General features: G+C 22.5%; 1 protein-coding gene across 2 annotated transcripts in view; it reads left to right on the top strand.

The window, feature by feature from the left end:
- LOC129614659 (uncharacterized) overlaps positions 1-20,153 on the top strand; it is a 36,558-nt gene that overhangs the window by 10,574 nt on the left and 5,831 nt on the right. Inside the window, exons 2-11 of one of the 2 annotated variants that reach the window (XM_055529390.1) lie at positions 6,634-7,262; positions 7,361-8,526; positions 8,603-9,678; positions 10,149-10,449; positions 10,537-10,680; positions 10,741-10,975; positions 12,079-13,688; positions 14,228-14,557; positions 14,696-14,902; positions 15,042-15,329. In XM_055529390.1, coding sequence (XP_055385365.1) covers positions 6,998-7,262; positions 7,361-8,526; positions 8,603-9,678; positions 10,149-10,449; positions 10,537-10,680; positions 10,741-10,975; positions 12,079-13,688; positions 14,228-14,557; positions 14,696-14,902; positions 15,042-15,329 — 5,622 coding nt within the window. In that variant the 5' untranslated portion in view covers positions 6,634-6,997. Of the gene's footprint in view, positions 1-6,633; positions 7,263-7,360; positions 8,527-8,602; positions 9,679-10,136; positions 10,450-10,536; positions 10,681-10,740; positions 10,976-12,078; positions 13,689-14,227; positions 14,558-14,695; positions 14,903-15,041; positions 15,330-20,153 lie in introns of both variants that reach the window. The other variant, XM_055529389.1, reaches the window with a different exon arrangement.

Genomic DNA, 20,153 nt, shown 5'->3' with positions numbered 1-20,153 from the left:
TATATGAAGTTGGAATATTCCTTTTTTCAAAATCAATTTCGTATGTATATTTATAAAATATGTATGTGGAACTTTATAGCATTTTATTATATACAAAAAAATAACCAAAATGGGAATTTCTTCGGTCCTTGACTTTTTATGCTTTAATTATCTTTGACACTTCATGTAACAGAAACTGACTTCGTTTGAATTTAACCGGTATAGGGATTTGGACTCAAATTATACTTTCAAATTATTAAAATTTAATGGGTATTGATTAGTAACAGGTTCATTCAGCTGCTAAACTTTTTATATCTCTTAGTTGGTCTTGAAAATATTTATTTCTGTTCATATTTTGCAGAAAAAATTCGAGAAGTCTAATATTGAAGAATCCATTTTAAATATTTTTTGTATTTACATATTGAAATATTTTGTTGCGACTTATTAGATTAGATTTTTATTTACAGAGAATCTGTAGACTTTTACATTAAACATGTATAACAATAATGTTGAGATTTTATCTGTTAGTCCTAATATTTTCTATAATTTAATTTAAGCAGATCACACACGTACTACATGTGCATATATAAAATTTACGAATTACGAATTTGTTTTTTCTTAAATAATCAATAAATATTATTTATTTTTTTAATTATTAATATGAAAATAATTTCATATTATTTACAAAAATATTTCTTAATTGAATTTGTCCGCTTGAAAAATTTAAAAGTATATGCATTAATATAAATATTATAATATATGCATTTATTTATACATAACATACAATTTATATATGAAATACAAAAATATATTTATAATTTTTATGATTCATATATTTATAAGTGTGTATTCGTCACCAAAAAAAAAAATCTAGACAAGAACGCCAACGCATCGTAATATGATTTGTTGTTTTTCAAAAAAAACATTCAACTCTTAACTCTAATAAATATAAAACGATCACACTGCACTCTTGTAATTAATTAAAATAAATTAATAAATTTTGTAATAAATTCAATAATTTAATCCACCTAAAATGTATTTCGTTTCTCTTTCTCTTTTATAATAGAGTAAAAATTATTGTATTTTATTCTTTATTAATTATTATTGCAAGAAACGAAACAAAAAAAAAATAAGTAAGTAAATAAAATAAATAAAGTGAGTGTGGGTGGGTAATATTTAGGCGTTAATCGTATTTTATTAAATTTTTGTTTTTATATTTTGTACATGGTTATTTTTAGTTTTTTTTTAATTAGAACTTTTCATTTACAAAACGAATTTTGGAATTTTGTTAAATTATTTTCGAAAAAAAATTAAAATATTTTATTTTTTTTCCATCAAAACGATAATGCACTTTTTTTTTTGTTATTATTATTGTTATTATATAATTAGGAATAATATTTATAAATGCATGCATATACCCACGTACATAAGTATTTAGTATTCTTATAAATAAAAAAAAAAAATATTCTATAAATAAAATACTAAAAAACTCTGCATGCGGTTTATTTTTAATTCCAATTTTAACTAAAAAATATATTTCTGTTATATATTACATATTATGTATATATATATTTAATTATACATGGTCATATGTATATAGGAATTTTCTATATTTTCTATATTAATTTATATAGATTCGGAATTTTATGTGCAGAGATATACAGTTTGATAAGTTTTTTTTTTATATTTTACTACTTTCTTGTAAATATATAGAACATTTTACTATGTATTAATAATATAATTTATTTTTATACGCATATATAATAAAATGTACCTATATATATGTGTATATATAAGCTGCACATAATATATATGTATATACATATATAAATGTTATTAATAACAATATTTTTTATTATTTTTTTTTCAATTCACAATGCATAATAATAAAAATGAGAAGAAGAAAAAAAAGAAAATTAAAATTATCAATAACAATAACAGCCATGACACAGAGACAAAAATAAAAAACAACAATATTAATGTTATGTGTATGTATGTATATATAATAAGTACATAACAATAAAAATAGCAACTAAAAGTAATTATCGCAAATTTTTTTTTTTTTGTGATAACAATATTCTTGTGGTTTAGGATAACATTAAAGATTATTTTTTTTTATAGAAATACCCAAGTAGATATCTTTCTATCTTAAAATATACATACATTATATTATATGCATAAATGTTAATGTTATTTTATCAATGTTAATGTTATACCTATTTATATAGATATTATTTATAATTTTTTTTTTATTTTGTTACGATTTTAGTCTTAATCTTTTCTCTCTTGGCTTTTATCGCTATAATTCTTGCCGGTAAATTTTATAAGTGAAAAAATATTGTTTTATTATGAAATATATAAATAATAATGTTGATATTAACATGATTAAAATTATATAATTAAATTTTATTTTATTTATTTGTAAATAATATTAATTTCAAATAATTGCACTTAAGTATTTATAGCACTTAATCGTAATTAGAGCTATTTTAATTAAAACGTGTAAAATTTGGATTTTTTTTTTTTATTTTTTAAATTATATAGGTAATTTTAAATTTTAATAAATAGTTCTTCGAAAATTTTTTTTTTGTAAAATACTATTTGTATAAATAACATAATTTGATGAACATACCAATTTATATCATTCAAAAAATTACTGTTTTACTAATTTAAATTAAAGAAATAAAATTTTATTTTTCAAAGTGTATAACAATAACAATTAACCAATGTCAATAATTGCAAAAGAATACTAAAATTAAAAAATAATAAAATTAAATTTTATCGTAAGAATAATCAAATGTGACCGTATTTTTGCTCATGTTTTACAAATAATTACATTTACAGATATACGATAAACGTGGCTAAAAAATGCAAACATAATTTTATATTCAATAATATTTTTTTACAAAAATCTCAGTTTTCTGATATTTTTTGACGGAGTCATTTACTATTATCATTGTATATTCTTTAATCCGTAAATGTTTTTTCCTCTCCAATATTGTTTTGTGATATGATAAGAATTCTTTTGAAAATATTTTGTATTAAATATTACGAATTAAATTTTAAGATTAATATTCGTGAAACACACTGTAGATACTTATGATATACCATTTTCATAGGTATTATGAAAATACCTACATATTTATTTGTTTTTGTTTTTAATTTTTTTTCGAATTTTTCTCTTTTATCTTATCAATTTTGAGGAAATTTTAGTATATGTACTTGTTATTATGGTAATTGGAGTATAAAATAAAAACATAAATTTTTTTTTTAAATATGAAATGTGTGTGTGAGGCTGTGTCTGTGTAGTTTTTGTACATATTCATAATTTCAAAGATACAACACTGTATATTTTATATAGCTACAACATGTGCATATATTTATGCAGATACATATATATATTATATTAATAATATTATTTTTGAATTATTGATAAAGAAATTTAAAGGAAAATTAATTAAATTTTAAAATAATAAAATTGCAATTTGAAAATCAATTAATTGAACATGTTCAGTATTTGTTTTAATTGTTTTTTCTTTGTTACTTTGTTTTTTTTTTTTTTTTACTTTTTTACATGTAATGCGTTTATTCGTAATTGTTTTGTTCCCGTGTTGATGTTCTTATAAAGCACATACTTAATAATAAATTGATGACATTTGTGATAACTGTACAATGACCTTTATTTATTCTCGTTTATTTCTTTTTTTTTTTTCTTCTTTTGTTTGTTGGTTGTGTTTTATTTTTGTTTTCTTGTAAGTGAATGAGAATTTTTTTTTTTTTGTAATGAAACACAAAGGAAAAGAGAAAAATTGTAAACGTAAAATTAAGAGTGAAGCGCATACATAAACTTTTTAATAAAAAAAAAATTTTTAAAAGAGGGATCTTTTTTATTACATTATAATTTTTTTTTTTATCTTTAAGTTTTATTGTGACATACATATGTACCTATTCAGTTAAATATGGATGCAATATATGTACATAGATGGCGTAGACACCTATTCCTTTTTGTTATTAAAAAATTACAAATAAATTTATATAAATTTTAAGTATTTTAATCATTTTTTAAAATTTCTGTTCTAACAAACTTTTGTTATTATAAAAATTTGAATGAAAATTTTAAGAGCTTGTACCATAATCGCCACAATGTTATATGAATGTAGTACTGATATAACTACATATATATACATATGATAATTTATAGTTTTATAACAAGTTGCCATTGTAATATGAATGAATTCCCTGATTTACTGGAAAACAAATTTAAATTTGCCTTATTTTGAAAATGAATAAGAAGTTAGAAAAATTATTTTAATTTTCGGTAGTGCGAGTTTTTTTTTTCCAGCTGCTAGTTTATATTTTCACATTTTATAACTGTTATAATTGTTTATTTTTATTACTTTTAAATTTTTTTTTACGGAACATTATTATTTTCACCTTTAGGATATGCTTTAGCGATTTTAACACAATTTTGTGTGTTTTTTTTTTTTAAGGAAACAAAGTTTTTTTCTTTGCCTTTACATTATATGTGTATATGTATACATATATTACATTATACCTTTACATTATATGTATGCATATATATATATATATGTATATAAATATAATATGTATACATATTATAAGCCAGTATATAATAACGTGGTAGTTGAATATGATAAGGTAACCCTTCTTATTTAATTTTAAATATATTTATAAGTACGTATACATAATAGTATATTGTATATATAAGTATATATATGTCCATACAAATGTTATAAGATTATACATAATGTGAAAATGATTATACATTATACTTAAAGAAATATATGTATGTATCTTATACATCCATACCTACATATATTAGTTGCAAATAAATGTTATAATTGTACATACATATGTAAATAAAATATAAATTTAGAAAATATATATTTAAAATTACAATATTTTTAAACTGATTGAATAAAGCAGTATATTTATGTACCTAAATACATAATCATATGTATATACATATGTATATATATAAATTTATTATTATACACATATAGATTATTATAATATATTATATTTTTTGAGAAATTTTTTCCTCTTAACTATTTTTCTATTAACCAACGAACTATCATCTAAGTATGAATATTCATATTCGTATGATTAAAAATACTGTTATACTGTTATTATAACTTTATTAAATTTATCCATTTTCTTCTCATTTTTTGTGTCTTTAATTTTATGAATTTATAATTTAGCTAAATTTCATGCTTAAAAAATTTCTTTTATAGTGAAACTATTACTATATATATGTATGTATAAATATATAAATACTTTCATATTTACAATATGCATACTTATTTACCTGTGTTTCGTGACCATACATAACCTAAAAAAACGGAATTAAAAAAGCAAGTAGTATTCAACATATTAAACTAAAAGAAAACTGTACCGAAAATTAATTTTTTTTTTTAGCTTTATTAATAATTTAACCTTCTTTTAAATTTGTCTGTTTTGTATGTTTTTTTTTCTAGTTTTATTTTTTTTGCTGTTCTTATTTCTTTTTTTTTTTAATAATAAATTGCGCATTTACATTTTATAAACAAACAAAATTTTTCATACCAACATTTTATAGGTTAGAATTTGCTGTTTGTTTATTTGTATGTATGTTTGTATATGAAAATGTTTTGCTAATGGTTACATGCAATGTATTTTTAATATGTAATAATTTTTTAAATTATTTACTTAAATATTTAAAATAAATCTATAAATAGAAAAAAATTGTTATTTTATTACAAATAAATGAAAATTTTATAAAAAAAAAAAATTATAATACATTGTTATATATGAATGTATAGGTTGTACATGTTTTGTTTGTTGATAATTTACATAACCTCAAATTACAATATGAACTACGTATATTATGTATGTATATATGTGTGTAAATAATATATTTATATATATGCATATCTATTATATCCATGAGTATGTACATACTTACGTACACATTAGTTGTATCTATGTACAAACTTAGCTTTTTTGTTTTAAATTTATCTTCGATCATGTAATGTTTGTTTACTTATTTATCTTACGTCATCAATCCAATTACAAAGAGGAGAAAAAGTTTTCTAATAAAAAAATTTTATATTAAATTAACGATATTTAATTAAATTTTTGTATGTAAATTTTATTTATAATATAAAATAAGTAGTAATATACATTGTATGTATACACACAATTATGTAATAGAAAAGCTATGTTTTAAATTCATTTTAAATTTAAATGAAATTTTTTTTTTTCTTTCTGATTAAATTATAATATAAATAATAGTTTTTTTTATTACACATTTATGCATAATGCAATAATTGTGAACTTACTGTAGAAGATACCTACCTGTTTTTTATTATTTCATTTTAAATATTATTTTAAGCAGGTACCTATAATAAAAAAAATGTTATCTGTTATCTTACTGTTATAAAACTTCAAAATCCTTGTTTATGGGGCATAAAAATACCATATAATTTTTTAGTTTAGGAACTGTTAGACTTCTTAAAGTTATTAGGTTTTTAAAAGCTGTTACATTAAATATTATACTTAGTTATAAATTTAAATTAAATAAAATTATAAATTTAATTAATAATAATTTTTTTATTGATTAATTAAAAATATTTTTTTCTTTTTTTCTTTCAGAGTTCCGATGTATTCTTTGAGTAAAACTCATGAAAACATCTTCAATAATATTTATTTCCAACAAATAATAATAATAAAACGGTCACTAATGTGATTCCAAAATTAATTTTCATTTCTCTATGTAAGAAAACAAAAAAAAAAAAAATCAATGATTTTAAATGTTAATTATAAATTAAAAAAAAATTATAATATCTATAAAAAAAGTTAATATAAAATTTTAAATAAAAAATTTGCAAGAAAAAAAAAATTAAAGCTAAATCATATAAATTCTAATAGAGAATTTTAATAATAAAAAGATAAATAAAAATTAAATTTTCAATAAAATTCAAATTTTATAAAGAAAATTATAAAAATTGATCATTATATGGGAATGATGAAACGACAACGAGATGATATACAATTTGGTTCACGTACTGGAAGCGGCGGCACTGTTGGTGGTGGTGGTGGCGCTGGTACTGGAGCTGGTCCACCACATCATCGTATAATAGCTCAACAACATGGTGGTCCAACTATACAATATCAATTAACAACTCCAGCTGGTGTATTAAAAACAACAAATGTACCCGAGGTTACTGGAAGTGTTGGTGGTGGTGCTGTTGTTCAATCTCAAACTGTGCAATATTCTACTTGTAAGTATATAATTTGAATAATAAAATTAACATTTATTAAAAATTAGGCATTCTTATTAAAAAGTGAGCTAAAAAAAAATTATTTTCATATATTTTAGCTTATAATGTTACACCAATAAATACTGGGCTAAAATCTCAATCTCAAGGAGGCCCTGGTACTATAATTGGTGGTGGTGGCGTACCAATAGGTGCAGATGTTCAATCGGTTGGTAGTGGACCCATTCATGTAACAAGTGCCACCAATGTTATGAGACATAAAGCAGGTGGAGTACCACCACCCAATTCCGTCGGTTCAACAACAATTACTGGAGCGAATTCTGTTGGTGGCGGAAATGTTAACTCTCAAATAAATCCACAAGTACAACAAGGAACTGGTCCCCCACCTGGCCCTCCACCAAGACTTAAAGTTGAAGATGCTCTTAGTTATTTAGATCAAGTTAAATTCCAATATGCGGATCAACCGCAAATTTATAATAATTTTTTGGATATTATGAAAGAATTTAAATCTCAGTGTATTGATACTCCTGGTGTGATTCAACGTGTATCAAATTTATTTAAGGGACATACCGAATTAATATATGGTTTTAATATGTTTTTACCTCCTGGTTATAAAATTGAAATACAATCAAACGATCAAGGCATATCCGTTCCAGTAGTTTCTATGCCTGGGGAACCAACCAATCAAGCTCCTGTTTCCCTTATATCACAAACTAGTTCAAATACTGTTACTCATAAAACTCCAAGTAGTGGAACGGTTGTTCATCAAATTCAATCTGGTGGAAATTCTGGCCCGGTTAATCTTATTACACATTCTTCAAATCAAAGTGTTTCAATTACAGGCAACAGTAATGTGTCTGTAAATAGTAACATTTCGGCTAATTTGCATGGTAGCGGGTCGCTTGCACCGCCTTCAAATGTGGCTGGCGCTATGAGTTCTGGTCCACATTCGGTACAACCACATCAGTCTCCAGCTCATCCGTCTCAAAGTGTTGTGCCACAACAAACAATAGTACCATCAAATTATTCAAGAGATCATCATGCACAACAATCATTACCGCCGCCACAACACCACCGTGAAAGAACATCATCGTTTTCTGGTGGACCTCAAACTCCAATAAGCGATATAAACAATCAACCTGCTAGTGGTCACAATTTACATCATATTTCTCAAGCTCATCAGTCTATATTAATGGGTGAATCTGGTGGCCAACAAAATCAACCAGTGGAATTCAATCACGCAATAACCTATGTCAATAAAATTAAGGTAAAAACGATGTTTACTAATAAAATATTAGTATTATATTGTTAATTAGATGAATTAATTTCTTATTATTTTTTAGAATCGATTTCAAAATCAACCTGAAAAATATAAACGCTTTCTGGAGATTCTACACACTTATCAAAAAGAACAAAAGGTTTTAAAAGAGGGAGCTAACATTCAACAGCCAAAAACTTTGACGGAAGCTGAAGTGTATACTCAAGTTGCCAAATTATTTGATCAACAAGAAGATTTATTACGTGAATTTGGACAATTTCTTCCAGATGCGACTAATCATTCAACAACTCAATATATGAACAAAGCGCACAATGACCATAAAAAAATTATGTCCTCTCAAATTCCAGGTGGAACCATACCCCATGGACCTCCTGCTGGTGCACCTGGGCCGATGAAGCCGTATAACAATAATCAAAATAATATGTCTCGAATGGATCGTGATCACTATGATAAAGACTATCATATGCCAAGAGAAAAAGAACGACAAAATAATAATAAGTTTACTGGTCATAATTTATCACAATCTAAGAAATCTCCAAGCTATAGCGGAATGTTAGTTAGCACTCATATATCATCACGAAGACCTGATGAGAGTGGTGCGCCACCAACAAAACGTCATAAACCAATCAGCAGAGATGTGACGTTTTTAGAAGCTTCTCGATATGGTACATTAGCAGATGCCGCATTTTTTGATAAAGTTCGTAAAGCTTTGCGTAGTCCAGAAGTTTATGACAATTTCTTACGATGTCTTACGTTATTCAACCAAGAAATAATTTCAAAATCCGAATTGCAGTTATTGGTTTCTCCATTTTTAAGTAAGTTCCCAGAATTGAATAGATGGTTCCAAGAATTTTTAGGACCAGCTACAGCACCAGAAGGAATACCTTTAAATGCAGCCCAACGACAAGACCGTAACCAAGGTGGGGAATTGGCTCAAGAAATAGATTTATCATCTTGTAAACGTTTGGGAGCTAGTTATTGTGCGCTTCCTAAAACAACAGAACCTAAGAAATGCTCTGGTAGAACACAGTTATGCCGTGAAGTTTTAAATGACACATGGGTTTCATTTCCAACATGGGCAAGTGAAGATTCTACATTTGTCACATCAAGGAAAACCCAATTCGAAGAAATCATATATAGGTAAATATGATGGTAACCAATTTGGACAATGGAATTGGTTTTTACTAAAGTTGTTTTTGTTTTTGTTAAATATTTTGTTTCATTATTTTTACAAAAATGTTGTTAATTATTAATTATTGGAAAAGTTTAAAAAAAGAAGTTTCCTTTTTTTATAGTAAAAAATATTTTAACTCTTTAACTGGAAACTGTTTTAGAAATTTATAAATTTGCAATTTTACCTATTAAATTAAACCATAACTTTTGTATAGGCATCTCTCACTACGTAAATGTTCAAAAATTGTTGATTTTTTTTCTAAACGCAAATGTATTAACAAAAATACTAAAACTAAATATTTAACAAAGAGAAAAAAGAATTTGATTGCCAGCCTTTAGCTTTGTCTATTTCTTTTCCTTCCTTTTGTTTTGTTTCATTTTTTGTTATTGTTCAAATCACAACCAAAAACATTATCTAAAACAAGGGCCATTCACAGGACTGAAGACGAGCGTTTTGAGTTAGACGTTGTAATTGAAACAAATAGTTCAACAATACGCGTATTAGAAGGTGTACAAAAAAAATTGTCGCGTATGTCTCCAGAAGAAGTTCAACGATTTAGATTAGATGATTGCCTTGGTGGTAGCTCACCAACTATTCATCAACGCTCATTAAGACGTATTTATGGTGACAAAGCAAATGAAATTATTCAGGGTCTTAAAAAGAACCCTGTTGTAGCAGTTCCAGTAGTTTTAAGACGTTTGAAAGCAAAAGAAGAAGAATGGCGTGAGGCTCAGAAGGTAAACTAAATAATTTATATTATTGATGAAATTGTAAAATACTTGACGAAATTTATTAATCTTTTTTTTAATTTTTTATGTGTTTAGAATTTCAATAAACAATGGCGAGAGCAAAATGAAAAGTATTACTTAAAATCATTGGACCATCAAGCTATCAATTTTAAGCCAAATGATATTAAAGCTTTACGCTCTAAAAGTTTATTCAATGAAATCGAAACGTTATATGATGAGGTTAGTACGAGTTATCAATTAAAAATTAATATATAATCATTTTAAAAAAATTACTTTTAGCGTCATGAGCAAAATGAAGAGTCATCGGAGCCAATTGTTGGACCACATTTAATTTTGCCATATAAAGATAAAACAATATTAGATGATGCAGCAAATTTGTTGATTCATCATGTTAAAAGACAAACTGGTATTCAAAAGCAAGAAAAAACAAAAATCAAGCATATATTAAGACAGTTTGTGCCAGATTTATTTTTCTCAAATCGACAGCCATTAAGTGACGATGAAAAGGATGATGGTAAGATCCAAAGTTATTTTATTATTGTAATAATTTTTTTTTCGAAATCTTACGGTTGATTTTTAATGAAAATAAACTAATCACATTGAGTAAGAAGTAAATTTTTTTTTCGAAAACGTATGAATGAAAAATGTAGTTTAAATAGTTTTTCTTTTTTGTAAATATTTTATACTGAAAAAGGTTAAGATTGTAAATATGAGTTGATACTTTCCCACATAGTTTGGTTGTAGCGAAAAGTCTTTATTATACTAAGTATTTGTAAGAAACAAAAATTATGCACAAATTATTTTTTTAATTCAATGTGTTAACTTAAGTTCAAACTACATTAAGGCCGTGTACATACCAGAATCTAAGTATACACCACCAGTACTTCCAATCCCTTTAAAGTTATTATTTTTCACTTTTTAAACTCGAATTTAATAATTAATTCCTCAGAAAATTCTTTACAGTTGGTTGAACTCAATTAAAATCTTAAATTGTTTATTAGGTATTTTTGTATACACAAATTTTTTGCCTTGCAAAATGAAATAAAAATTGTGCAAAATTTCAATTGTGTAGATTTACTGCAAAAAATTATGAAAAGATTTTGACTTATTTAAACTTACAACTTTCATATATTATTTACAAAAAGGTGTCTATTTCAATTTTTATGATCTGTAATAATATTTGTTATATTAATACACAAATCACATTTAAATAATTAAATAATGAACAATTTCAATAATTATAATTCTCAATTATTCAAAAAACATTTTTTTTCTTACTGTACTAAGAAAAACTTTGTAAACAACTTGCATATTTATTATCAGTTTGAATTTATAACTTTTGAGCATGATAACTTAAATTTAAAGTCAAATGAATGCTTATTAATCATTAAATTTTAAATTTGAAAAAAAAAAATATTTTAAAATGTTAACTTAGACGTGTGTTTTCTTTCTTTGTTATCATTACCATTTGTTTTTTACTTTTAATTTAAAAAAAACCTATTTTCCTTATTCCTTTCACAAATTCCTGGTCATAATAACACGTTGTTTGTATTGTTTTCTTGCTCTGTTTTCTTTAACTTTTGGTTTTTTATTTCTTTCCAATTCTGAAAACAAAAGTATTCCCATTTTTAATAGATGACAAGGAAGCTATGGATGTTGACCCATCAGATTCAGATTCAACAAAAACAAAATCAAATTCGTCATCGCTTAAAATATCGTCGGCCTCTATAAAAACTGAGGATTTAAGGGACAGTGGTGGTAACATTATAAGTAATAGTAGTACTAATATTGGAAGGAATTCTCCGAGAGAACCAAATTCAATAACTACGCCTTTCTCAACTGGTGGAACAGCTACTCAATTTTCCCAAATTAAAAATGAAAATAGTGCAAACGGGTTGGCAATAAATCCTTGTAGTATTGTAAAGAACAACGGCAGCGAAATTAATATAGTACGAGGCAATAATGATAACAAAATGTCGTTAACAACAGTAATTACAACATCTGGCTCTACAATAATTTCATCATCTGGAAATAATTCCAGTAATTTATTATCGAGTAATAAAATCACTAGTAGTACTATTTCAAATATAATAACTGATAATATTAATAGTAATAATAATATTAATAGTAATACAATTAATAATAATGACAACAATAGTAACAATTTTAAGAATAAAGAAACTAATAGTAGTATAATTAATACAAATATTAATATATCCGGTAATAATAACGATACTAGTAACAATAATAATGAAAATAAAAATATAAGTAATAATAATCCAAATAACTATATTTGTGGAAGTAATAGTGCTGGTATGAATAATGACCCTAGCAACAATAGTAATAACAATGCTACTATCAGTAATAATTATAATAGAAACAATAATGATCACAACAGTGGTAATCGTAATAATGTTAACAACGATAATAATAATAATAACAACATAAGTAACGATGCTAGTAATAATAGTAATACTTACCGCACTATTATAAATAGCGGTAATAGTAATAATAATACTAATAACAGTATTGGTATTAATAATGATAATATTAATAACCCTAATAATAACATTAATGATAATAACAATATTAGTAATAATAGCTCCAATAATAATAATAATAGTGATAATAACAATAGCAATAATAAAATTTGCGGCATTAATAATAGCAATAGTAATAACAATATAAGTAATAATCAGGATAACAACAGTAATATTATAAGTAATATGATAGATAATAATTATAATAGTAATAATATTATGAATAATAGTAATAGTAACAATGGAAATAATATTAATAACAGTGGAAATGATAGTAATAATAATAATAGTAATAGCAATGTGAATAATAATAATCGCGATGATAGTCGCATCATAAATATCAATAACAATAATAACGATAACAATAGTGCTAATAGTAGTAATAATAACAGTGGAAAAATGAATTCCACTAGTGATAATAAAGTGATAAAGAGTGAAAGTATATCGGATTTAACTACTGATGTTGATTTTAATAATTGTGGTAATAATAGCAATAGCAATAATAGTAATATTATTAGTAATAATAATAATATTGTACCAACTTCAACGAATTCAATAGCAATGGGAAATAATAATAGCAGTAATTGTAATAATAAATGTGATTTAACATCAAATAAAATTGATATAAAATTAGAAAATGAAACAGATTCAACACCGCTTCCAGCTCATGCAGTTAGTAAACATACTGTAAGTTTTATAAAAATTTAAAAAAAAAAAATTTAATAAAAAATTTAAAACTACAAAAAAATGTAAATTGTTTATATAACTATCATAATGCTGATTAAGTGATTACAGTAATTGTTTATATATATATTCATATATATATATATGTATTATATATGTATATATATGCACTTCATATACATACATACATATACATCCATATATATTAATTCGTATAATGACAAATAATTGCTTTGTTTTTCTTTTGTTCTCTCTTACGCAAAATTATTATTTAGATGATCTAAACGTTATTCTGACATTTTTACGATGAACTAGTTATAAATGCTAACTTAGCTAAAATTATATTTTGGCAAAATTTTAGTTTTGTTATAAAAAATTTTATACTTACAATTTTATTTATTTGTCTACAACACTCAATGTTGTCAGCATTTCATTTTATTATCAGCATACTTGGTAAAAATCATAAAAATAATATAAAAAAATTTTTTTTTCTACAAATTTTCATTAACATTTTTTTTTTCTCGTAATGTTTTATTCATTAGGACGAAGCTTACACTTTATTTTTCGTGAATAATAATTGGTACTTGTTCCTGCGATTACATGCTATTTTGTGCGAAAGACTGCGTACAATGTATGAACGAACACAAATTTTAGCGGCTGAAGAGGAGAAATATAAGACAAATCGTCGTGAAAGTACAGCAACTGCTTTAAGACTGAAACCAAAAAGTGAAATACAAGTTGAAGATTATTATCCAACATTTTTGGATATGTTAAAGAATGTTCTTGATGGTAATATGGATTCAAATACGTATGAGGATTCATTAAGGGAAATGTTTGGTATACACGCATATATATCATTTACATTAGATAGGGTAAGGAATTTAATTTACGAAATATGTATTAAAAATAATTATTTTAAAATATAAATAAAAACAAAATTAAATTTCTATTATATTACAGTTTATATATATGTATATATGTGTATATTTATAAAAAATGTTTGATTTTAGGTGGTATCAAATGCTGTACGGCAACTTCAACATTGTGTTACAGAACGTGGTGCATTAGAATGCGTAGAATTATTTCATTGTGAGCAAAGAAAAGGTGGCGCTGGTGGTCTTTGCAGGACAGCAAATAAACGTATTGCAGCTGAACTAGCATATCAAAGAAAAGCTGAAACAAGTTTACAAGATGAAAACTGTTTCAAAGTTTATATTGTAAGTTTTTTAAAATTTTTATTTTTGCATTTTTGATTCTTGGAACAAGAATCAATAATATTGAATAGAAGAAAATTCTTCAATTCAATACACTAAATTTTAAATCGTTTTTAATATTACTATTTTTTTTTTATTTTAGTATAAAATTGATTGTCGTGTCACAATCGAGTTACTTGACACCGAAAATGATGAAAATGAAAAAAATGTAGCAAATAGTCAGACATGGGCGAAAGTAGTTGATAGAATGACAAATCCAGCATCAAGCAGCAATACAAATTCAAATAATGGTAATAATCATAACAATAATAGTAATAATACTACCAATAATACCGCAATTAATCAAAATGTAAATAAATCTGGAAATGGAAATAATGGGGCTGATGTTGATAATGTTGAAATAAAGACAGAAAAATTAGATGATGATATGGTAAGTAAATAAAAAATTTTGTAAATATAGTAAATGTATGTACTTATATACAGGTATGTGCGGTTATGCACATACATATATATGTATATAATAATAATTTAATTAAGGAATTAAGTTTATCATTTTGGTCTTAAGTTTTCTAATTTTTTTTTTGATATTTTTTATATTTATTGTCATTAATATTTGAGTTAAAAAAATTTCATTATTTTAATTTTGCATTTTCATTGCCTTTTACATTATAATTATTATTTTTATTTTGTTTAATTCTTATTATATAAATTTTAAAATTTCCTAAGCATACATAAAAATTTTTTTTTTTGAAATAATTTTTTTATTTGTTAGTTTTGTTAAAATAATAATAATAACAATAAAATAAACAATATGCAATATTATAAAATTTCAGACAAAGAATAGTAAAATGATGCTTAGTTTTTTTCTTAATTTTTTTAATCTAGATCCAATGAGAATTGGGTTTTATAACAAAAACCAATCTATTTTTCTATGATTTTTTTCTTGACTAGTTCGATTCAAAAACGTATTTCGGTGTTATTAATTTTACTGTGCTTTTTTTTTTTTTATTATTGTATAGTTAAAAATTTAAATTTATTTTTTTTTAAGTAACACATACTTATATTCATTAAACGTTTTGTAAACTTTTTTTTATAATTTATTTTTATGATAAAGAGTACTACTATAATATTGTCAAAATATTCTCTTAATTTTATAAACTTTCTTAAATTTCGGATTATTTTAAATAACCTACATTTCGCAAAATTTTTTGCACATTTTTTAATTTTTTAATGTGCTAATTTTGCATAACATAGATAATGAAAATTTTTCACTTTTAGAAATAAAATGCTCATAATTAATAAGTTGTTTTTTTTATATCGCAGATAATTACTCGAATATTATTTAGTCTATTAGCACGAAATGCTCTACAATAGCTAATTACTTTTTAATTTTCTTAAATTTTTTAATTTTATTTTTATAAATTTGTTGAAGTTCTGTTAAATATTTTATTTTCATTATTATTTTTACTGAAGAATTAAAACTAAGCAAAAAAAAAAAACAAGAAATAAGCATTTTATTTATTTCATTTTAATAACAACAAAAACTAACAGCTTTTCTATCTTTCCCTGTCAATTTTTCTTTTTTATTTTTTAAATTATTTTTTTTTTTTTTTTCATTATAAAGTACCAGGTCAAAACAAATGTGTAAAATATTAAAAATAATAAAGATTTATTAAAATAAATTTATAAATGTTTAATAAAGTAAATCTTAAAGCAATTAACTTGCGATAAATATTTACAAAGAGAAAAAAAAAAACAAACAAAATATTATTTAAATATTTGTAACAATTTTTAATTTAATAATTACTTTTTAATTTTTATTTAAAATTTTTTTATTATTTTTAATTCATATTTGTATAGTTAAATTATAATAAAAAAAATTTTTTTAAGTTTCTAAAAAGAAAAAAAATATATGTCCTTTTTTTTTTGTTTTAGATAAAACAAAACTAAGAAGTATTGTATAGTTTTATTTTTAATTGAATAAGTAATAAGAAAATATTGTTTTTAAATTAATTAAGTTTTATTATTCAATTTGAAAAATTAATATCGCATTATTTTTTAAAAAGGTCATGCTATTTTTAATATTTTATTAAATAAAAAAATCATTATTATAGAATAATTTTTTTTTAACTAATAGTATTCCATACGATTCATTAATATAAATTTATATTATTAAAGAATATTGTTTATATTTTTTTATCTATAAAAAAATATAAGTAAAAATGCACAGGATGTAAATTTTATTTCAAAGAGATATTCTAAGATTATTTTTTTCACTTGTTTCTTTTTTTTAATTAAATAAATAAATTTTTGAGGGATAAATTAAAATTTTTTTTTTGTTCTTTTAAAATATAATTTAGGTCATTGAATAGTTCGTGATATATATCGTTACTGATTCAATTGATATTTATAATTTGTAATTAGTCAAAATCAAAAATAATTTTTAATTCTAAAATTAAATTCCGAATAATAGCTTAAATATGTAAAACAGCGCCAGGTCAAATTTAAAATGTAAATTAAATGACAAATGAAAACGTAATTATTTTTCTTGTTAAATCTCGTTAATATTTTTGTAGGGCTCTTATTAATTTTTTCTAAATAATTTTAAAATAATAACTACTATATTATTATGTATTCTACTGATTATACAATTTTCTACACACATATTTATGAAATGTGTGCATGTATATAAAATTTACACAATTTCTATATTATTGTTAATATTATTTGTGAAAAAAATAAGACCATTTCCTATGGTTGAATTTTTTTTAAACTTACTCAATCTAATATAGTTTTGATTACAAGAATCTGATTGGTTTATTTATTTATAAATTGCAAATAATATATTTTTTCTTTTATACTACATTTGTAATAAAAATGTTATCCCTCAAAAAGTTTTTTTTTTAATATTCTTGTTACAATTTTAATTTTGCTTGTGTATATTTTACCAATACAATTTTTTAGAATAAGAGAAAAAAATATTTGAATTATAATTTTATTATCTATTTTAATTAAATCGCAATCTAATTGTAATATAGTAATTAGTAAAATGCATTTTCTACATTAAGTTTTTATTTCAAAACATTAATATAGTTGATAAATAACTAGATATAAAAAGAATTAAATAAAGAAATAATCAAAATTATAAAAAAAAAAGGAAAACAAATACATTAAATAGAGTAAAAACAAAATTAAAATATAACTAAGATAGTTTCCTCAAAATTCTATTATTAATTTTAAAATGAAAAACAAAAATATGTATATGTAGTAGAAAATAACTATTAGAATAAATAAAAATTGTTTAAAAAAATTAATGACTGATATTTGCATTCATATGTTTTTTAATGGTAATTTCTATTATTATTTTAAGTAAATTTTAGTTATTTTAATTTTTTACTTATCTACTATTTTAATTTTTTTGTTATTATTTTTTATTTTTAATATTTTTAGTCATTTTGTGGTAGTAGCTAAATAATATTTTGAATACTATCGTGTATATAATAAATATCCTTCCGACTAGGAAATACGACTTAATTTTTGATTTAGTTTTATGAAAAGATGTTATATAATTTGTGACTATCCTCGTTTAATTATCCTTTTTTATTCCATACGCATACATTTTATTAAGGAGAAAAACAAAATTCGACAAATAGTTAATATTCAATTGCTTTCTCGATAACATAAATTAATGATATCATAGGATTTAAAATTTATGATATTTCTCCTTAAATTATTCCATTCACTGCTAAAAATTAATCAATAAAATTTAAAATAGTAGTCAGTTTTCAATCAAAATAAAGTTCAATTTTTTATAAAATAAAAAGTAGTTATAGAATAGAATTTTTCAATATGTTTCTTCAATTTAAACATTTATTTTAAATTTAGATCTACAAATTGAAAAAAAAATAACAATAAAGAAAAAATAATACATACATTTAAATATTAAAGAAAAAACATAAGTTTGCGTTTCGAAATAAATTCAAAAACAGAAATTAATAACAATTTAATTTTTTAGTAAAGGATCAATATTTAAATATAATTGTAAACATAAAAAATATCGATTAATAATAATTGTAAATATTATATAAATACGATTTCATTAATAATTACTATAGATTTTATTCGATTTCATTAATGATTCCAATAAATTTAATATTAAATTTCTTTTTATACAAAAATTTAGTTTTGCACAGAATGAAAGGGTTCGGCATATTTTCACCTTATTTTATATTCAATCTATTTTACTTGCATAACTGAAAATATGTTATATTATTTGAAAAATCTTGAAGAGCGAATTTAAAAAGAAACCATTTTCATATATTTGTCTATAGTTTTAACATTTAATAATCAATTAAATATTAACAATCATAATAATTATCGTTCTTTAAGGATTACTATTATAAAAATCTCGCTAGTGAAAATATTATTTTCTAAATAAATAGAAAATAAAAAAACGGTTGGTAGAAAAAAATTCCCTGTGAAAAAAAAATTAATAAAATATTTGTTTAATAAAGAAGAGATTCCTTGATTCCCTTCGAAAATGATTTGAGTTTTATCCATCACAACTAATTAAGCTTTTATTTTTTATATATATATCTTATATACTAAAGATCAGAATAATTATTTTTTTAATAAATTTAAAATAAAATAACATTTTTTCTAGAACTTAAACACATAATAATAAGTTGTTTTTTCTTTTAAATTACATTGTGTATGTATTTTTTTTTAATATTAAAAAAAATATATATATGTATATGATATGATAACTATATAGTTATTTTAATAATAACTGGGAGGAAATGTTATACTTATTTTTAATTAAAATTTCTTTTTTTTTTTTTTTTAATATATTTTATAATTCCCAATTATCTTTAGAGAAGAAAAAAAAAAAAGTTAAAAGATTTTTTATTTATTTATTTTTAAAAATTGCAAATGTTTTTTGTGACACAAGAAAAACAAATGTTTTTTTTTTTTTGTAATTTTTGTCCACAGGTTCGAGGGTTGTTGTTGAATATCCCAAAAAATTGTAAAAAATCCAAAACAAATAAAAATCAAACAACATCAAGCGTTCGTGGTATTTCATCTTAAATTCATTCGAAAAGAAAATATTAATATATATATATGTGAATAATTTATATAGATACATAAATTAATATAAAATCAACAAAAAAAAAGAATCAATCACCTGTCTGCAATCGCTATTTAAAAATATTCAATATTTATTAAGAGAAATCAAATCAGTTTTAATTTAAAA

This window comes from Condylostylus longicornis, unplaced genomic scaffold (genome assembly GCF_029603195.1).
Source record: "Condylostylus longicornis isolate FDR11 unplaced genomic scaffold, ASM2960319v2 ptg000114l, whole genome shotgun sequence".
Classification (NCBI taxonomy): Eukaryota; Metazoa; Arthropoda; class Insecta; order Diptera; family Dolichopodidae; genus Condylostylus; species Condylostylus longicornis.
Note: the sequence above shows the minus strand (reverse complement) of the source record. Positions and strands in the feature narration are given on the sequence as shown.